The sequence below is a fragment of the Anomalospiza imberbis genome, chromosome 7 (assembly GCF_031753505.1).
Source record: "Anomalospiza imberbis isolate Cuckoo-Finch-1a 21T00152 chromosome 7, ASM3175350v1, whole genome shotgun sequence".
NCBI classification, from domain to species: Eukaryota; Metazoa; Chordata; class Aves; order Passeriformes; family Viduidae; genus Anomalospiza; species Anomalospiza imberbis.
This window is the reverse complement of record NC_089687.1, coordinates 36,946,373-36,967,565: the sequence shown is the minus strand read 5'-3', so window position 1 is coordinate 36,967,565 and position 21,193 is coordinate 36,946,373. Positions and strand designations below refer to the sequence as shown.

The following is a 21,193-nucleotide window of genomic DNA, read 5'->3' as shown; positions in this document are numbered from 1 at the left end:
AGGAACATGCTGGAGGAGAGGCCACACAGCAGGATCCTCCCTCAACCTGGGGCTCATCACTTTATTTTAGAGGGTAAGGAAATGCAGAGCATGGTGTCTTCATCAGCTAGAAATCCATGAGGGTCGCACTAAAATGTGCTTTCCTGAGGCATGAAATTCAAGGAAATTCAAGGAAATTTGTCCCTCCATTGGACAAAGCCAGTGGAGGGAATGTGCATTGTGGGAGAGGCAGGAGAAAGAGTGTCACTTGCAGAAGAAAGCCTGTCTGAAAATGCTCATCTGGAAAGGCAATTACTCTTCTCTCTGTCTGTGTCTTAGGCAGTTGTGTGTTGTTTGTGTGGTCGTTTCACCTTGTCTCTCTCTCCCCCCCACCAGGGGATGCTGCTAAAGCGGAGTGGCAAGTCCCTGAACAAGGAGTGGAAGAAGAAGTACGTGACACTGTGTGACAACGGCGTGCTGACCTACCATCCCAGCCTGCACGTGAGTACTGCCTGCTCTGGGAACACCCAGCCCTGACAGGAGGCTCAGCATGGCTTTGGTGAGACCACTGTGCTGAGGGAGCTCCTTCCTCTCTCTGCATTCCCCTCCCTCTCAAAGAATCATCACCTGAAGTGAAACTCCCCACTGGAAGTCTGAGTGCGCTCCAGTTCCTCCGACTCCACTGGGACTGGGGCTTCCTGGCATCCCAAGAGGCTGCCGGAACTGTTTAGGCCTTCATTTTCTGCTCATTCTTTTATGGACTTCTTGTTGATCCCAGGGTTAAAAAACAAGCGTTTTACAAGAAAAAGTTTCCCAGAGGTAGTAAAGAGTGAGGAGAGGTCTTTGTCAGTGTGCAGGGCTTGTGGTTTATTCAGGAGTATTTCTGAGCAGCTTTTTGGAAATGGCACAGCCATTAAAATATGTTCCATACAACTCTTCCATGTTGAGGCATCTATCCCTGTCCCAAGGATGCTGTCTGTTCCTCAGAGTGTGTGACACAACTCCTAGTATGGATTTGGGGGTAGAAGGAGCACAGAGATCCCACTCAGGACTAGTCCACCCCAGAAATCATGGTGTGACCCTCACCTCAACTATTCACCAAGGTAAAATATATATTATACATATATGTAAAAAGAGAGATATAGAAAGATATAGATATGAGATATATAGATATATAGAAATAGCTATCTACATATATTTTTATATATAAATATATCAATATAAATATATATTTATATATTATATTTGTGTATATATGTATATATAATATATAATGTATAATTATATTATATATGTATATATATGTGTGTGTGGTTTTATATAATATCTGATCTTGTATTTTATCATCATCCCACGTATGCAAATCAGGGGGTTGCCACTTGTAATGTTTTTAGAGCCAATTATTTCACCAAACCTATTGGTGACATCTTGAGCTCCCGGGCGCTTTTACATTAAGGAAAGAAAATCAAGGTTTTGATGCACTTTCTATAAATTCTGGAGTTTATAGACCTGCACCTGGAACTGGCAGGAAACTTCTGCTTTAGATGGGTGGTGTCTGAGGAGCGTGGAGCCCTAATATCATTAAGGTTGGAAAGCACTCTAAGATCATCCAACCCAGCTATAGCCCAGCACTAAATCACGTCCCCAAGTGCCACATCCATATCTGGCCACACTGATGCTGTGCTTGCCCCCACTTGCTGTTCCCTGTCTGTGGAATATTAGCACTTTTTCCCTGCCTTGACACAAGATTTTATAGTCTCAGATCCTGCCATAATGATGCTTTGCTCTGGTTTCTGATGTGATGTCCATGTCTCTTAAAAATTATGTGGTAAATTAGATGACAAGTAGCTTCAAGGCATTGCTGCTCCCCATCAGAAACCTCATCCCTCAGCCCCTGTGTTCTGGAGCAGGGTTTTCACTGCTCCTTTGTGTGATGTAGTTCCCGTCTTTCTGCCCAATTTGGTCACTTTTAGTGCCTCTAAATGTGACTAATTCTGCTGTGAAGTAGCCCTGAAACACCCAAATTTGTGCGCTGGCATTGCTCCCAGAAGGGAAGCATGGATTGTGCGTGCCCCCATGGAGCTGCCACCTGAGTGTGCCTTCGATTGTGCTGGTCATCAAGCAAGGAGGAGGCTGTTGTGTGTGCCCTGGCCCCTTCCTGGCTGCTGGAAAAGCCTCTATTGTTCCTGGCAGGGCCGTGCACGTGTGAGTTTTTCATTGCTCTGGCAGACAATGGAGAAACTTCTCCTCTGCAGGCTCCCCTGGAGCTGCGGCGTCGCCCCCGGAGTAAGAATCCGCTGAGGTTACACGTAATTACTTTGAGATTAGAGGTAAACCCATCGGAGAGTAGAGAGAATCCATTTAAAGAAGAAGTAATTACCAGCCTGTAATTGTTTCCCTCTGTCCTCCACCATGCGTTCCCATCCCAAGAAGAAGCTGCTGGGCTCGGTGTTGCCGTTTCCTCCTTGCTTGGATCAGAGGGGTGTGTGAGGGAACCACAGATATTTTCAGTCACACTCCCAGTACACTTTGTACTAAACTTTGTTGGCAGGAGCGCCACAATTTCTTCTTGGGGATTGCAAGGTGAGCGGGTCTTCCCCCAAACAGAGCTCTGATACTGTATTTCTGGTTCGGTTTTGCTGGTTTTTGTTTGTCAGTAATTTTTTGTTCCTTTTTTTCACAAGAAAGTGATGAATTTTTAATGCTGTGCTTGCATTGCTGTCTGGGATAATTTCGTACATTGTTTTGAAAAATCAGGGCCTTATTCCTATCAGGTTTCTCATTAAGCAGCAGTGAAGAAAAGAGCTTTTGTTAGCCATCTAAAGTCAGTTTCCTAAACTTGTGCAAAGCCTAGCTCTAATCAGATTTGGGTAGTTTCAAATGTGCCGATCATTTTAGTTAATCAAAATGTTGCCCTTTTAATTCTGGAGTGAATTTTTAATTGCAGGGAAAGGTGGGCTGGCCTCTAGTGGTGGCAGAAACAGGAAATTAAGGGGATCATTTGGTCTGTCCAGCCTGTGGTTTGAGTCAGAGCCTAACACCTTGTGTTTGAAGGGCCAATTACAATGTTTAGCGGCTGGTGGTGTGATAGTGAGCCCTGTGTTAAATATTGCTCGAGGTTTGGCCACGGGTGGATCAGTTGTCTCTGCCAGATGCATTCATTGGCGGCTCAGGCACGAAGCAGTGGTTTTAACGTAGAAAACAGGTACTGCAGAATCCAGCCCTGACATCCTCCTTGAAAGCATTGCCTGCAGAATGAAAGGTTTTGGTGTGGGGAGGGGAAAATCAAATGAGGCCCTTTCTTGCAGAGGAGGTGTCCCTGGGAGGGTCAGGCCTGTTTGGCAGGGCAGCGTGCTGAAATGAGCACGGCATTGTGCCAGCCGCACGAGCGACTCCTGATGCCACCAGGCTGATGTTTGACACAATAGCAAAATCCCTCTCGTTTCTTTTCAGGAAAGTGGGGGGAGAGGAAAACGGGGGAAGAAAAATATGTGTACATAAGCACCCTACTGTGTCCTGACTTGGTCGTGTCAGGTTTTTTCAAGAGCCTCAAACCTTCCCGTCCCTTGGGACGCCGAGGAGCTCCGCCGATAGAAAATGGTTGGGGATAATGAGAGAGAACTTTGACCCGCAGGCTTCAAAGTTCACCAGAGCTCCCTATTCATCTTGGGCTTCTGGAGCAGAGCCGTGGAGTGGATCACTAAAATTCTGGCCAGCAAATTCCATGTCAGCCTCCCCAAAGGGCCCCGGGGGAATTTGCTGAGGCATCTCCTGTCTTCTTAATGGCGGGATGCTCCCGGAATGCATTCACCAGGATACCTGCTGGGCAGCAGTGCTTTATCTGAGCCTTCTTCCGATGAATAGCTGATGATGTCTCACCACTGGCTGCCTGCCACAGGGCTGCCAGCGTGCCACGGGTCAGCACGTGACAAAACTTCAGCAGCGGATGTCCGTTCTCTGCTCTTGCATCTTCACCATCGCTGCGCCTCGTTTATGAAAAGAAGGAAAAGGGGAAAAAAGGCTGAAAACAGCTATTTTTTGGTTAGGGCAGTTTCCCCCTTTTATGTTTAGTTTGGTCTAGATTTGATTTCAAATAAAAGCACAGTGCTGGGGCACCTTATGGGGGAAGAAGAGCTTCTTAAATACATGAGAAGGAAGGTGTGATGCCCATCTAGAACACATCTGGTACACAAACCCCATGTATCTACACAGCAAGGCTGGTGTTTGCTGGCTGCAACCTTTAACCTTCATCTTCACTGGTCTAGTGTGATGACCTGGGGATTGTAAATGTGATTGGTGGGGGGGGAAATCTGGCTTTGTCTCCATGAGGGAGGTGTGGACTCACCTGGTTTGCTCAGTTCATCTGACAGTAGCCACAGTTCCAAATTCTTCCTTAAATACAGTGCTGGCTGGCTGAGCAGCCCGCGTGAGCATTAGGAGTGTTGTTCTATCCTCAAATATATTGGATGTTTTTGGTTTTGTTTTTTTTTTTTTTTATTAAAGGCAACATTTCAGCCTGATGAGGAGTCAGATCCAACACCAGGCTAAACTTGGCACAAGTAGCTCTTGGCACAAGAGCTTCAGCAATACTTTATATGGACACATTCTCTGGAGAGACTCTACAAACACTGTAAAATTCCTTAAGGCTTGAGGTGTTGTTTGAGTTTTCTCTGCTTGGCCATTTCCTCCAGAAAAAGCAGATGGTGAGAAGCAGGAGGCTTTAAAGAATGTCCTCTGTGTTGGTATCTGGAAGTGTTGTAGCTCCATGCATTTTTCTCAGGTCCCAGCGTTTCTCTCAGCGCTGCAGTTGAAATTTTTGCTACCAGCTCTTGTGATTTTCCTGAACTGTTTGGAAACAGAAAGCCTTCTTGCAAATGCAGGGTCCCATCTTGCCTCATCCCTGAGGGCAGTGTGCTGTCCTGTGTGGCCAGTGAGCCCCCAGAGCCTGGTGCTGCTCCAGCCAAGGGAACGGTGCTGCTCTTCCTGTTAGGAATATCTCCCACAGCCATCATTGCAGCTCAGCCTTATTTCCAGGTTGTGTTACCTCAGGCAGTTCAATAGCTCTGAAGTGTGTTGTTTGTGTTGCTTTAATAAAAATATTCAGGCTCACATATTTCTAAAATACCATCTTGTATGTCCATTTCCCCCCCCTGTTTTTGCTCTGGAATGTAAAGCTGGATATTGTCTGGCTCTGAAGGGCCTTTTAACTGGCATTTCCTATCAACAACTAATCCTCAAATAGCCTTTGGTAAAGAGAGACTTGGAGTGACAAAAGGACCCTGGAAGTGCTCAAGGCCAGGCTGCTGGAGAGGGTTTGGAGCAGCCTGGAATAGTGGAAGGTCCCTGTCCATGGCAGGGGGTGGAACAGGCTGGGCTTTAAGGTCTGTTCCAACCCAAACCATTCTGGGATTCTGTGTTGCTTTTCACATGTGATGTAGCTCTCCCTCCTGAGAGAGCAGTGATCAAAACAAATCCTGCAGCTTGAGTATTATTGAAGATGAATCTGAAGCTTTATTGTAGTTACTATTGCATCCACTAGCATGCCTAAAACATTGGTTAGGATAGAAGAAAATGAATGATAGGAACAGTAAAATATGAGTATAGTAACTTCTGGTTTTTAGAAAGTGCTGTAGCTGCACAGATCACTCAGTCACTTTTGAGCTTCTTGGAAAACTTCTTTATTGTCTTCATCTGAAAGATGTAATGAAGATAAATTTGGGAGAAAGATATAAAACTGAAGATCATAGAAGCACAAAAATCCTGAGTGGGAAGTGACTCACAAGGATCTGTCCGGGCCTCTGTGCCCTCGAGGGAGTCAACACTCAGTAGTGTGGCAAACACAGTTGTGCTTTGGCAGAGTGCACAGGCTGGAGCAAACACACATTTATTTCAGTGTCGTACCTGTCTGCTCCTTCTTCAGAAAGTCAAGGGAAATTCTGAGGATCAGAGTGAGTTGCAATTTAAAAGGCAAAAGCCAAGCTAATAGTTACTCAGGGGGTTTTATAAAATTAGAGCTTCCTGTCCAGCCGAGCTAACTGCTGTGGGTATAAATGCTTCATAAATTACTCAGGATGGTAAAACTCTGATTTGTCTTTTACAGCAGCTCTCGTTACAAAGGCTGAATGAGAAGTGAAGTGCAAGGGGAAGAGTTTTCTTAAAATTTTATGCAAATAAGGGATCCATTTACAGAAGGACCCAGTTCTGTTGCTGTTGTGTTCCAAGTCTTGCCCCGACTTCCTCCCCTGCTCCTGCATCTCTGATGGAGCTGATTAACACCATGCTATAGATATAGGCAGTGCTTTTTATTATGGAAATTTAATGTTCTTGATTCCCAACGTGAAGCAAACAGATTCATGATGACCTTCCTTTTGTCAGGACACAGTGCTTTAGGGTGATCAGTGTTTTCCAGAACGCGTTCCCATTCCTCTGTTCTCCTCAGAAAATAACATTTCATGGCTTTCCTTAAAATTAACTTGTGTATTATGAAGCTGAATGATATTATGGCCATGTTTATATGCGAGGGGGGGGACAGCTAATTCCCCAGGACCATTTGATGAATATATTCCACTGTGGCTCATATCCCGACGCTCCATCCGCGGCTCAGGCCCTTCTTGGGAAAAGCAATGAGGACGAGGAGCTGGGGAGACTTGTGGGGTTTTTTTGTTGTTGTTTCTTCTTAGGTGTGCCTGTGGCCCCACACGGAAACCAATCAAGGAGCGATTTATGTTCATTAAGGGCTTGTCAAAACTGAAAAATTTTCTAATCAACAGCGATGTGGCGGCGGCCCCTCCATGGCTGGGAGTGTCGCCTCGGCGGCAGCGGCTCCATGCCTGTTACAACTCTAGGCTAGGAATCTGCTGATGATTACATTAGGCTAAGCTGCGAAGTAAATGAACCATGGCTTATTTAGGTGCAACTAGCTCCAGTGTAGTCCTGCCCCGCAGGGCACTTTATAGCGTTTTATGGCTTTAAAATTAGTGTAGCTTCCCATTTGCTGCAGGGTGCTGCATGTTATGCCTTTGAACTCAATAAGCAAAGGGAAGGGGGCCTTTTGTTTTTTTCTTCTTCTCCCCCCTCCCTCCTTTTCTTCTTTTTGCAGTTTAGCAATTTTGTTTTGCATCTTTTCCAGACGGCGTTTTGCAATAAAATTGTCTGACTGCCACAGAGAGGCACAAAAGTCAGGGCTCCATCCAATTTCCCAGGCTGCTCTTGGTTTGGGGGGAAGAGGATTTGGTTGTTGCTGAGGGTGAACAATAGGTTTTGTGCGTCCAATAGGTCAGCTGACAAAATTGGAATTGTCTTTCAAAAAACACGCTGCACACAGTCTTTAAAATGTCATCCAGAGGTGCAACCATAAACTTCCTTTTCCATAATAATTTTTATTATGCCTCAGATCAGGAAGCACTATTTCAACCTCAGTAAGTGCAGCCTTAGGAGTGTTATGTCCGATTGAACAGAGGGGGAAAACTGCCACAAAATGAAGGTGTTTTTTACAGAATCACAGAACGCTTTGGGTTGGAAGGGACCTTGAAGCTCATCTCGTTCCACCTTCCTGTCACGGGCAGGGATGTCTTCCACTATCCCAGGTTGTTCACAGCCCCATCCAGCCTGGCGCTTGGACACTGCCAGGGATAGATTAGAAGCTCATCATCTCTCCGTGGAAACCAGGCCGAGATCTGGGGAGGATTTTTAGCCTGGATCTGCTCCTAGTGATGGAAAAACAGGCTTTTGAGAGATTGGAATAGCTGAAAAGGACAAAAAAAGTGTGATATTCATACCTGTGTACCATTAATAGCCTTGGAAAATCACTGCTCTCAGAGAGTCTCTCATTTCTTATGTGGTGCATTGGAAAAGGGTGGCAGTGGGACAGATGGAAGAAACACAGGGAGACCTCTAGGAAGGAGCAGATATTATTTTACATTTTAATGTTGTGACACATGGCTTATCCTGGGGTGAGTGGTTTCAATGTCAGCTTGAAAACCCCTTTGCCCAGTGTAAAACTACAACCCCAGTGAAGGGCTTTCTCCCTATCCACCACTCTTGTATTATTTGAAAACCCTCAAACTCCGTAACATTTTTTATATCCATGTTTTTGATAATGTGAGCCATGTCTTTAACTTAAGGATGGCTCTAGAGCACAAGGACAAGGGGAAATGGCTTTAATCTGAAGGAGAGTGGATTCAGCTTGGATATTGGGAAGGAATTGCTCCCCGTGAGGGTGGGGAGGCCCTGGCACAGAGAAGATGTGGCTGCACCATCTCAGGAAGTGCTCAGGGCCAGCTTGGACATAGGCATCAAGCTAGAGCCACACATAGCCTGGGTTGAGCTCGTGGCCCTTGGTGGAGTGTCTTTGAAATCATTGTGATGTGCAGATGTGAATCCAACGACTGCTGGCATTCAAAATCCAAAGAGGCCCCCCAAAATGGCGGTGTCTCTTTTTGGTAGGCCTGTTTAGAAAACATGATCATACCCATTTGCTCAATTTGCATGTCTGAAAGGCTCCTGCTCAGTTAATTGGTTAAAATAATTTCTGCTGTTGTAAACAGAGAGCTGCTGTATTAAGAGCAGAACTAAAGTAATTTTACTTTACATTATTCTGTGTCATGGTGCATCATTCCTTTCTTACTCTAGGCAATTCATTTTGTGGGGCTGTCAAGTAATATTTGGTGTCATCTTCAGTCAGTGCAGCTTTTTTGATTTTCCCCTGATATTTTAACAGTTTATTTAGTCCTGTAGATAATGGTCAATAGCCTTGAGTAGTCAAATTAACACCTTGGTGGCACCGTAGCGGAGCGGTAACCCGGGGAGGAAAAGGGATGAGAATCGACGCGGGGAGCGCGTTTTGGGGGATTACGGATTGATGGATGCGGAGCCAGCGTCGCCCTGCTCTGACTAAGATGGAGCTGCCAGTTAGTGGTGACTGCAGGCCATGGCCTGCCTGGTGTCTCAGCAGCTCGGGGCCGGGACGGAGACCTTGGGAGTCCCTCGGATCCCGGGATCAGCGGAACGTTCCGCCAGCCGCCGGAACCGGGGACGGCGCCGATTGGATTCAATCCCGTGACTCCTGGACCCAGTCCTGTAGGGATCTCTTTGGGACGTGGCTGGTGTCCCCCATGCCCTGGGAGGAGGGCGAGCCACGTTGAGCCGTGCTGCTGCCAGCGAGCTGTGAGCCCCGGGTCCCCCGCCACAACTCTCAATTGCTAGCAGGTTTCTCTCACTGCACCTCATTTGCATCTGGGACATCAATTAGCATGTTTGTTGAGGCTAATTGAATGAAACTCAATCATAGCTCTTAATTGCTTGACTATGTGAAAAGAAATCACATTAATGCAGCTAATTAAGTGTATGGCAATAGATGCAACATAATTAGGAGCGAAATGTAAAAAACAAGCGACGGCGGAGGTGCGAGCGCAGGGTGTGGGGGATCGGGGCGCCCGCGTCTCCTCTGCGCCACATGTTTGGGGAGGGGTCCCTCTGCTTTGCTGCTGGCTTTAATTTTTATTTTTTTATTATTTTTTCCCCCTGCCTTGCCGAATGATGAACGCGGACAAATTGAGAAGAAAAATGCAAATGGATTCGCAATTACTATTTTTTCAAGCTGTTGAGGGGCAGAAGATGGCACGTCTGGGGTGGCCCACTGTTGAGTGGGCTCTAGGGACTTGTTAAGTGCTGTTTAAAAGTACTTGGCTTTGAATTACCCTCATGCCTTGTTAAAGGGTTTTTTCCCCTTTTTTCTCGGATCAGCATTTTCTACAACTAACATCTTGGGGAGTTATCCCTGTACCATTTGCATATCAAAATCCAGCTTGCTGTCTTCTCTTTAACACAGCATATTCCAGATGACAGCAAGACCCTCATCTGTTCTAATCTGATCAAACCCTCCATTGCGCTTCTGAAGCCCCGGCGTCATTTTGTAGTTTGAACTTTCATTCCCTGAGCAGGGATCTGCCGGGGCTGGGAACGCTGTCCTTGCCCTCCCCTCCTCGGGGAGACCCGCAGATTATCGCCGTGCACCCTGCACACGATGAAAGGGCCTTTATTATTTACATTTGATATATGCCCATAAATATTTAAGCTGACATTAATACCTACCCGGCATCTGTTGTTGTTCGGGCGCTTCGCTCTGACGGCGGCTGCAGCACTTTGGTTTTGTGTTTGCCAACACTCCCTGCCTTCCTCAAGTGGTTTTGTGGCTCACCTCAGCCTGGTTTGCACCCAGCTAAAAGACCTTTAATGACACCCCGCCACATCTCAAGTTGTGAAATCACACCCACCCTTCATCTGACTTGGATCCAAAACCCCCGTGTCCAGTTGAAGTTGGTTGTATGTTAAATAAAACTACAAGAAAAGAGCATGTGCTGAGGTTTAGTCACTCTGATTAAACCTCACTTTACAGCCCACAAGCAATAAATGCTCAATTATCTTCTGCTTATTGTATTTTAATTTGTGAAGAAGTGACACCCAAACAACAAAGTTCTGCCAAGATCATAATTTATGGATGAAAGGTGTTTGTTCTCCAGCACCTAGTAAAGGAATTTTCCTGAGTGGATTGCCTTTGTTTTTCTCTTGGCAGCGGAGCTCTCTGTCCTCTCCCCACAAGTTGTTCAGACCCCACCTTTTCCTGTTAATAATTCTCAGCTTGGGAAAAATAAACTGCTGTGATGGCTTAGTTTGAGGGTTTTATCACTGATTTCTGTTAACTATGAAGAAATTATTGCTGGTCCAGATTTTTGATGGGTTTTGAGCAGAATAAATAATTTGTGTTGTAAAAACTGCCGAAAGTGAAAGAATCTTGATGAGGGAGCGATCAGCTCCCTGGATTGTGGCAGCAGTGATACAGATTTTGGGTAAATTTAGGAAATTTCTAGTGAAGTGGGAGCGTAGATCTTCTCCCAGCCACCTCAAATAGCTGTTTTTCTCTTGGGATCCTTAATTCCAGAGTCCTGGAGTGGTCTGGGTTGGAAGGGACCTCAAAGCTCATCTCATTCCATCCCCTGCCATGGGCAGGGACACCTTCCACAGTGCCAGGTTACTCCAAGCCCCAATGTCCAACCTGGCCTTGGACACTTCCAGAGATCCAGGGGCAGCCACAGCTGCTCTGGGCAGCCCAGAAATCCTTTTGGGCATTGCTTTTTGGGCAATGCTCTTGACTCCTTTCACCCCTGATTTTACTGTCCTGTGCTGCCCCTCTTGCATGCCCTCTTTAAGAGAGTGTCTCTTTTGTTGCTTTTCAAATCCTCATTGTTGTTCCAGTTTCAATTATTTTTTTCTGGAATGTGACCACAACCCTGTGTACCAGGAGATGAGAACTCTGGTGTCTTGTGTGCTGGCTTTAACATTCACCATCTCTCCTGGAAATAGCTGTGCTGATGTATCCCAGGATCAATTTGCCCTCTGATAAAAACACCCATGTCCATTTGCTTCTCTGTTTATTTCCCCTTTGTGGGCTCTCCAGGCAAGAATTAGCAAAATCCTTTTCCACTTCTGGCTTCCAGGGTTTGCTCTAATCAGATGTAATTTGCATGATTTTTTTTCCCCCTTTGATGATGATTTGTGTAGGTGCAGGAAGAGTCATATTCTAAGGGAACAATGCTGGAATTGCTGAAACCTTCCCTGCTGGTGCCCTTTTGTAACTTTGGTGCCTGCTGACCCATTCCAGCCAAATTTGAGGGAGAAAAAGATGAGGGCATAAAACACCGGCAGAGAGGAGACACAAGTAAATATGCTCAGGAGGGGCACTCAGCCTGGTCTTCTCCTTCTGTCTGGGACCTTTAGCTGGTGAATTCCCACCTGTGGCCGTGTTGTGAATCACCTCTAATCCAGCTGGTAGTTGGAGGATCTGTGAGAAAGCTCCAGACTTTTGGGGTTAATTGTGTGAAGTGTGGAAGTGATTGTCAGGAACACAGAAGGAAGGGGAATACCATATGGTGGGTGCTGGCAGAGGATGTAGGGCCAAAGCCTCGTGAAACCGGATTTATGAATTCTGTTGCTCACAGAACTCTCTGTCTGATGTTGTGTTTTGGGGCTTTTTCCTCTCTTTGCAGGATTACATGCAGAACGTTCACGGGAAAGAGATCGACTTGCTGAGAACCACTGTGAAGGTCCCTGGGAAGAGGCCACCCCGAGCCACGTCAGCCTGTGCCCCCATCTCCAGCCCCAAAACCAACGGCCTCTCCAAAGACATGAGCAGTTTACACATCTCGCCAAATTCAGGTAAGGGAAGACCTTGCTAGGGGGAAAGTAAATGGGAGAAAACCTGCATTTCCAGTGTCTGTAGGGAACTACCATGAACAGCTGGGATAGGGATGGATAGCTCTCCATAACTGGAGGTGTTCCAGGCCAGGCTGGTGGTGCTCAGAGCAACCTGGTATCATGGAAGGTCTCCCTGCCCATGGGAGAGGGTGCATTTAGTTGAACTTTAGGATCTCTTCCAACCCAAACCATTCTGGGATGGGTTTGGATGAACCAAACCATTCACAAACCCACTGGTGTGGCAGTTTTTAAGCCCTGACTGCTGATCTGTCCCCCACAAGAGATTCTGAGTTTCTGAGTAGCCTTCAGTGTCTGTCTTTCTGTATTTGTTACCCTGTACTTGCCAAAGCCCTACATAATTTCACAGTCATTAACAAATGGGAGGAATCTACGATCTCTTATCTAATACTTAGGAAAAGCAAATGCTGTATGATCTGAAAGGGCTTTTTATGGCTTCCTGGTGAGATCCACAGCCCTTCTGTCCACTTTTGGAAAGTTCAGTATTATGCATTCTTCTAACAGCAAGATTCTTCTGTGGAAAGCTTTTTAATTTATTGGTGGAAGTGGTTTATAGCTCCTTCTGAGCTCTAAACAAAGACGTTTATTGTTTGCTGAAGTACTTGTCCATACAGCTAAGTGGATTTTAAAAAATTGCATTAAGGGAAAACATTTGAGACAATTCATCTTGTAAAATGCACAGCTTGTACAAAACTCATAATGGTCTAGTGGAAGTTCTGTCAGCATGTTTGGGATGACATCCATAAAGTGCCAAGTGCCTTTTGCATTTATGGGTAATGTAGACACCTCCTGCATGTGCTAGCAAAACCATCCCCACAGTCCTGTCCCTGTGCAAAACCCACTGGGATGAGCAACCCTGGGATTCCTGGATATTCAAGTGTCTTCTCTTGGATAGTAATAATTATCTGTCTCATGCTTCATAGAATCAGGCTGGTTTGGGTTGGAAGGGACCTTAAAAAGCATCTAATTCCAACCCCCAGTCCTTCATGCCAAGGTGTCATTCCCTGCTTTTTAGAGACATTCCCTTTTATTAGGAGAAAATAGAGAAGTCTTTTTATTCATTCCAACTCTGAATGGTACTGTTTGAGATGGGTTTTTAAAGTGGTGCCACTGAGTAGACACTCCTGGAGATCTCAGGCTGGGACCTGAGGTGTCTGAAGCCATGATGTCATCAAACCCTTTTTCAAGTTTTGACCTGGCACTGGCAGAGTTTATAGGAGAAAATTCTTCATGGTTGGGTTGGTTTTTTCCAGTTTACTATATACTTTAGATGACTAGGTGTGGGGAGTGCTTTGGTTTTTTAATTAAGGGAAGAAAAGTGCTGGACTGAGTCAAACTGCAGGAGAGATATTTAAATAAAGGGATTTCAGCTTTTAACACATGTGAACACAGTCAAAAATTACTTGATAGCTTCAGAGAAGCAAGTTTCTGGAAACATATTTAGAGATATGTAAGAATTAAAGGTTTATAGCATGGAATTTACATGTTTTGGCATCGACTTGGTTTGCCAGGTCAGATGGAAACTTTCCCTGACAATTTGCAGCAGGCAGCTCTCACTGTGTGTGTGTGTCCTGGCCAGCCTGAGGTTTGATCACACAAGTCAATTATGCCAGAAATTCCAAATGCTGGGAAATTCAGATAGTGAATTTCAAATGACACTGTGGGAATAGTTGGAGCCTCTCTCCTCCCTCTTGGCTTCTTCATCCTCTTTCTTAGAAACACTGAAAGACTTTGCTGTTGTTGATGTCTGGTCAGCATCTGCTGCTTGTTATTGGCTTAAAAGCAAACAGAAAAAGGAGCTGCTAATCAGTTAAGAATTACTAAAAAGAAAGAAATAAAGAAAAGAAAGGCACTGTCCCAAGCTGTGTCTACCTTCTTCATCTGAGCTCTGATGTGGTCAGGGACAGTGGTGACAGCTCCTGATGGGTGGGAGACCTGTAGGTACTTGGGGCTGAGTTCTGGAGTGCCAGGAGGACCCCTAGAATATCTGCAGTTATCTGCCACACAGCTCAGAACACCTGCAAATTATCCCTCGCAGGCTGTGCTGCTGCCTCAGAGCTTCCCCTCTCTTGTTAGTGCTGTCTTGAGCCTGTGTGGTGCTTTCAAATGGATCACAGGGCTGAACTTGTCACTTACTGGTTGTCACTGGGAGATTTTTGTACTCAGCTCTGCCACATGGAGGAGGTTTGGACCAAACAGGAAGAATCAGCACTTCCTATTTTGATTTCTAGGCCGGTAAATTCACTATATTTGCTCTGTTCCACGTTACCTCATCCCCAAAAGTTAAATGCTGCTTGTCTTGGTTGATGCCTTCATTTGACACTTAAGTACTGCTTGGAAGATGCCCCTTAAGGATGGATTTCCATGCCAACTTTGCCAAGAAATCTGTGGATTAAATGCCCATTTGATTGCCTGTAAGTGATATTTTAAATGTGTATTTCAGCAAATAGTTTTCTCTGAGTGTAATTTCTTGTGATTCAACCACTCTTCTGATCCCACCACGGTCCGTGAGGCAGCAGAGCAGCTCAAGCTCCTCCTTGTTCTCATCCCCTTCCCTCTCTGAAGCCTTTATGGACCTCAGTGATGGATAGACACCTTCAATTTCCTCCCACATGGGGACGGTCTTTCCCAAGGTGCTTCCCATAACAGTGCTGTGAGCAGAATAGAGGGAATGAGGCTGATCAGGGCAGTATTGGGGATTTGGGAAGGACAAACTCAGTTCTTTGGCACAAACTCAGCTGCGGTCCTTGAGAGTTTCCATTTCAGAGATGTTAAAAAAAAAACCAACAAAAAAAACCCCCCCACCTTTATGAGAATATCTGAATTTTAAAAACTCTGGATTACTCTTCCCTGCTGGGTTTCCCCTGGCACAAGGGCTGGGAAAAACACTTTTTCCTTAACATCAAGTCACACAGTCCATTGTCACAGTCATGGTGGGACAGTGAACAAAATGGAAGTGAAACAGCAGCAGGGAAAAGGAATATTTTCTGTGCTCTGTCAGCAAGCAGGGAAAGGAGTAGAGGGTTGGGCTGCTCCTGCTGTTACAAAGCCAAGCACCTTGCCTGGAAAAAGGTTGACTTTGGTTTGAAAACCGGTTTCTTCTTGGATTCTTGCAGGTGCAGCTTGGGGTTTATTGTGTAGGAACTGGGATTCTGTGTGGCAGCTTCTCCCAGAAAATGCAGAGAGATGCAGGGTCGTTTTAGCTGGGTTATTTATGTTGTATAGACCTCAAATAACAGGTTGTTAACTGTGGCTTCAGGGAAGGTGCTCACACTTGTAAGCTAACTTGGTAGGAAACTGTGAGTTGGGGGAAATGGATGTTTACTCCCCTCAATCTAAAATTATGTCACTTCTGTGGTATTTTCAATCCAAGCTGACAAACAATGCTGAAGTAACTGAAATTTAAATTAAATTTACATGGCACTGAGCATCATTCTGTTGATGCAGCTCAGTTGGAAGTCCTTCAGAAAAGGGTAATTCTTGGACTTGCTCAGTTCCAGCTTTCTCTAAGAGCTGGGAGCAGGGCCAGAGTCCTGTCCACCCCACAGTCCTGTCCATCCCACTGGCCATTCTCTCTGCCCATTAGGATCTGGCTCAGCCCGGCTTTGGAGCCAGGAGTGGGTCCAGGTTTCATTCACTCCTGAATTGGGTTGGATTTGAGCTGCTTGACCTGAAGGTGAACTTATTCCTGAAATCTCTCCCAGGAGTCATTTCTTTCTTCTCCTCTCCAAACAACCCAAAGCCTGAGCTGTAGCAAGAGTCACTGATGTAGAAAGTTCACGACTAAAAATAGCTTATGGTGCAGAGATAAATTGTTTCCTGATTAACACTTCATTTAAATAATTTGGTGCTATTAAATTTCCTTAAAATGGTGACTGTACAGTATGTGAAGTATCCCAAATGTGTTAGTTCCAGGGCCATCGTTAAGTGTGCTGAGGGTTGTTATCTGCTAACTGCTTGTGACATTTCAGATGCTGCAGGAATGGCAGCTCCACGTTCTTATCACTGTGAGGCTCCTGTCCGTTATTAATTGTGATCATCTATCAAATCCTTGGTGTTTTTTGTAGATCATGTGATAATCCTTTTTAATTGGGGGGTCTCTGTGAGGAATCAGATGTTACAGTCAGTCTGGTGATGAGTAAAAATGTTTATCGAGCCAAGAGCTCAGAAGCATGGGCAGTTTTTCCAAAGCCTGTGGATCTTGGGTGCCTTTGCAAATAAATGCTGAACTGAGCCCTAAATTCTGGAATCTGCTCTGAATTCCCTACTTGGTGGTGACTGAGGGTGACCTGGTGTGGTTGTTGGGAGTTACCTGTCACTAACTCCGCAGTCGGGCGAGGGACGTGAGGCGACTCCGCGCGAAACGCTTCCCGCACTTCAACTTCAGCGCGCGTTTTATGCGTTTGCCACAGATCACCACTGCAAGTTTGGGACTTACTTTTGTCATTAATCACCCCAGTCAATTTTCCATCTGGGTGGCTTTGCTGTTGGTTCAGTGATATACAGCTGCAGCGACGGGAAGGAGAAGTTGGCAGTTTGCTCGTTTCAAAGGAAAAAAACCCAATTTCAAGTGCATCCGAGATTTCCCTTTCATCCCACTAGAGGGATGACTCAAGGTCATTTTCTCCCGTTCCTTTGGACTAGGATTTGCCCTTTCCAGAACTAGAGAAATACAAACTTTCACTGTTAGTACCCTATATCCCTTAATAATGGCAGAAACGGAGCAGGGCACATATTAGCAATAATGAAATCAATATTTGATAATATAACTGCGTTAGTTAAATATTGAGAAAAATTAGTTTGCTGAGATTTTTCTCTTCAGGGGAAAAAAAAAAAAAAAGGCGAAACGAGCTGTCTGAGGATCCTTTCTTGAGGTGGGCAAACCCCTAATGCTGATGAGGTGGGTAAAGGGTAGGAATGTGTCGTGGAGCTTCAGGCAGGTGACTGGAGCCTGCAGTCGGTGCCTGTTTCCCTCTGGATGATTTTCATGCCTCCGTGGCGCCGTATCCTGGATAAAATCCCAGATCTGCCTTGTCCACCCGATGAAATCCGGCTGTCTTGACGGTCACACGGCGCAGCACGAACTGGTTGGATGTTCAGACCTTTGCAGGGTTGTCCATGCTTTTCCCCCCAGCGATTTTAAGATATTAAAGCCATCAGGGGGGTTGAAGCTGATTTACTAAACGGGGGAGGAAAAAAAAAAAAATTCACAAATGTGTTTGGAGTACTGAACTGCCGTTGACATCTAAAGTCCCAACCATGCTGTTTTCCTCCACACTCCAGCAATCAGGACATCCAGCAAACCCATAAAAAACCAAACTAATAGCATGAATATTCAGTGACCTAGAATACTAATTATTGTCATGAATATTAATGCGATCGGACTTGCTTTTTCCTCTTCTCTTTCTCTCTGGCTCGGGTTTGGTTTTTTTTTTTTTTTTTTTTGGTTTTTTTTTCCCCTTTATTTTTTTTTTTTTAATTTTTTTTTTTTTTTCCCACTCAGCCGGCTCTAAAGATGGACCATAATGAGAGCATTTAAGAGAGAGAGCGCTCTCCGCCGTGACAGGGAGCGGGGTAATAAGGAGAGCTTGATTAACGTGGTGCACTTGGGGGAGAGATGAGAAGATTCACGTGGGCCTGTTGTGGGGGAGGCAATGAGGCACCGGCGGCTGTGTTGCTGCTCCCTCAGATTAATGAGGCCTAAGAGTGCATTAGGAACAGTGACAAAGGTTTGATCTAATGGGCTCAGTCATTTTTCCTTTGAGTGACAGACGCACAGAAGTAATTGGCTGTGCAGAATGGCAGCTCATTGGCAGTACTTAAGGATACATTATCCCCGTTGTGTGGCCCGCAGAGGCTGTTTATCAAAACTGCTCACACTGCAGACATGCATTCACTTAGCTGCTGTTACAGTGGCAATAGCTATTAAAAAGAGGGGGGGAGAAAAAAACAAAAAGGGAAAAAAAGTCATCTCGCATTGGTATCTATTGTCTCTTTTGGGAAAATAAAGTTTCTTTGTTCTGTTTCCTGAAGAGGCGGTGGATGCCAGCAGTGGTCCCTCCCCACCCCAGGAGGCTTGGGCAGGGTTTGGGGAGGGCTGGAGCTCGTGGGAAGCTCCCAAAGTTTGCCCAGTTCATCTCAGCAGTCGGGATCCAGCACGCAGGTAGGACCTGCCACCCCCTCTGCAATTCCATTATTAATAATTTCCACAGACGGTTGAAGGGATTAGGCAGCATTTTACATCCTTTGCCTCAGGGTCTGCACATGCTCTGCTGTACCTGCCTCGGAATGATTTGGATCTCTGCTGTTATTTTTCACAAAGTTAAAGCCACGGTTCCTCTTAGGATTCACTGCCAAGTAAGAGCAACACAAAGCAGAGTTTTTGCCAGCAAAACACTCACCTCTGGGTCTTAAAGCTGCAGTCCCTGAACAAGCAGGTAACCTCAAGCAGGACTTGCCCAGAAAGCCAAACATAACTTATTTATTACTGTTATTTGTTAAAACTACAGAAAAATAATAATAATCTGCCTGCCAGGAGAGGGAAGCAGGCTTTGATCCCAGCAGAATAAACAGTCGGGGATCTCGAGCAGAAGCCTGCAGTGAAGATCTTGGGTTTAACTTTCTTTTAGAAGAGATGTCTCCTCTGATGACTTAATTTTCCTCCACACTTGCTGTGTTGCTTTGGCATGCTCTGAGAATAATAGCTTTCCTCGTTATACTCCCAGCACCACGTCCTTCACTGCCAGGATATTTCTTGGCACTGCCTTGTTTGTTCATTAGTATTGACCCCGCTCGGTCTGCACGCTGCTGATCGAGCCCAGTTCGGCGGGGATGGAGATGGAAGGGCTTCCTCTAGGAACAGCTGCTTGTCCTTAGGAATTCTGTTCAGTAAGCAAATGCTTCTGGAAGAAAGAAGTCTTAAAACAAAGTTAGGCTCACAAGCAAGTTTGCTGCTGCAATGTTGAAAGTGATGGTCAGCATGTTGGGGGAGAGTTGCAGCACTGGAACCAGGGTGGTTTGGAAAGATTTTTGTCGCAGAGTCACAATGGTTTGGGTTGGAAGGGACCTGAAAGTTCATCTGTTTCCAGCCCTGCCCCTCACTCGTTCCTGTTTTATGTGTGAGGAACCTCAGGGAATTTCAGGTGCCTGATAAAGCCAGGGCAGGGACTTCGTGCCGCTTGCTCGCTGCCATCGGGATGGAACAGAATCCATGGCAATACCTGAGGGACTTTTACCCCTCTGAAGAACCTGGCTATGAAATTTAGAGCTCTTCAGGTCCCACAGAACGTGGCCAGACAGCTGGGCAGTGCCTCCCTTCCCAGCATGGGACACTCCTCAGTGGGAGAGGCAAGGAGCTGTAAGTAGCTGTTTCAAATGTTCCTGGTCCCAAGGTTCATATCTGTAGGTGAAGGAGAGGCAGGAAGCACAGCTGGGATGGTCAGACAGTTCTCAGGAAAGGTTTGTCCACTGGAAAGGTTTCTGCACAGCTCTGGGAATTCATTCTGAGCATGATGCAGAGCTGAGGATGGGAAGGGAGTGCTTCCCGTCTTTTTGCAGCTTCTCCCTTTCCACCCTGAAGAGCCTTGAGGGAGCAGTGCTGGGGGTGTGGGTTTGGAAGGGGCATCCACAGCCAATCTAACCTACTTGACAGTGCCTGGTGCTGAATTAGAGGGCATTTCAAGAATAGGCAGAATTCCTGCAACACAAATTGACCCAACATGATTTGAAACAATTAACCCTCTGATATCAAGAGTCAGGATTTCCTGACCCACAACTCTAATGTATTTTTCATTAGTTCTAACAGCTGGTGAGCGCAGCCCTCTGGCCTTAAGAGGTTTATTTCCTTCTTTTTTCCTTTTTTTTTTGGAAGAGAAACTCGTCATGAGCATGAGGAGCTTGGCACAAATGAAACATGGTGAAAGCAGAGCAGTAGGGCTGCAGTTTATCTGATTCAGTCTTTCTGTGCAGCCCCCTGTGAGTCTCATACGCTGCTGCTTCATGGAAAAATACAGTTCTGCTTCACAACTCCTGCTCTGCCTGCTCGTCTCATAAATCCAGGAGTGTATTAGTTGCACTTGTGAACGTAACTTCTGGTAGCTGATTTGTTTGGAGGAAATCACAGATGTGTCTGCAGCAGGGAATGGAAATCATTTGTGCCCGGTATCGTTTGTGTCACCTGTATCTCACTTCTCAGGGTCTGCTTGTGAATTGTATTCGTTCTGCATTTGTAATTAGTGGGGGGTGTAGTGGGTGAAGGTTTGAACTGATGTGTCTTTTCCACTAACCTGTGATGATTCACAGGATTATTAAGTTAAAAACCAGCAAAAGAGGGATTGCAGACATGCTGTCCCTCATACTGTTCCATTACAGGAGCAAACATGACCAAAACCATGAGTGGTTTATTTTTTATTGGACAAGTCACTGCATATATGTAAGCCAGCATTTATATCAACCTCAATTGCATATTTTAATACCATTTTTACAATAGACCCTTTACCTTTTGGCTTTTACCTACTAGACACACACTGTTCACATCTTGTCCAGTCCCGTGTTTGTATGAATCCTGGTTATCCTGTATGAATCCTGGTTATTTTAATTTCATTTCTACGGCTTGCACCTCTGCTCCATTGTTTTGGGAGTCTGAAGGGCCGTGTGTGAGGAGCCAGAGTGACTCCCTTGTTCTCCTTCTACCCCCGGTTGTGTTTCCCTCAGCTTCTCCACACTCCTTGGCTTAATTCCCCGTGCTCTTTGCAGCGTTTTGCACTGAATAGGTGGGTATTTAAATGGGATTTCATATTTAAATGGGATTTCATGTGAGCACGCTCACTTTTCTTAGGGGTTCGTCTGCTGAGCAGTGGCCGAACCTGGAAATTACCTTGAATCTTAATTTGGATGGGTTTTGTGGGGCTTAATTGTTTGAACGTTTTGTAAGCGCGGCCTTAAC

The 21,193-nt window shown here is 45.6% G+C and overlaps 1 protein-coding gene across 11 annotated transcripts in view; it reads left to right on the top strand.

The window, feature by feature from the left end:
- AGAP1 (ArfGAP with GTPase domain, ankyrin repeat and PH domain 1) overlaps positions 1-21,193 on the top strand; it is a 309,011-nt gene that overhangs the window by 188,744 nt on the left and 99,074 nt on the right. For all 11 annotated transcript variants that reach the window (XM_068196696.1, XM_068196693.1, XM_068196694.1 and 8 more), the window contains 2 exons: positions 376-480; positions 12,024-12,192. In XM_068196696.1, coding sequence (XP_068052797.1) covers positions 376-480; positions 12,024-12,192 — 274 coding nt within the window. The remainder of the gene's footprint in view (positions 1-375; positions 481-12,023; positions 12,193-21,193) is intronic.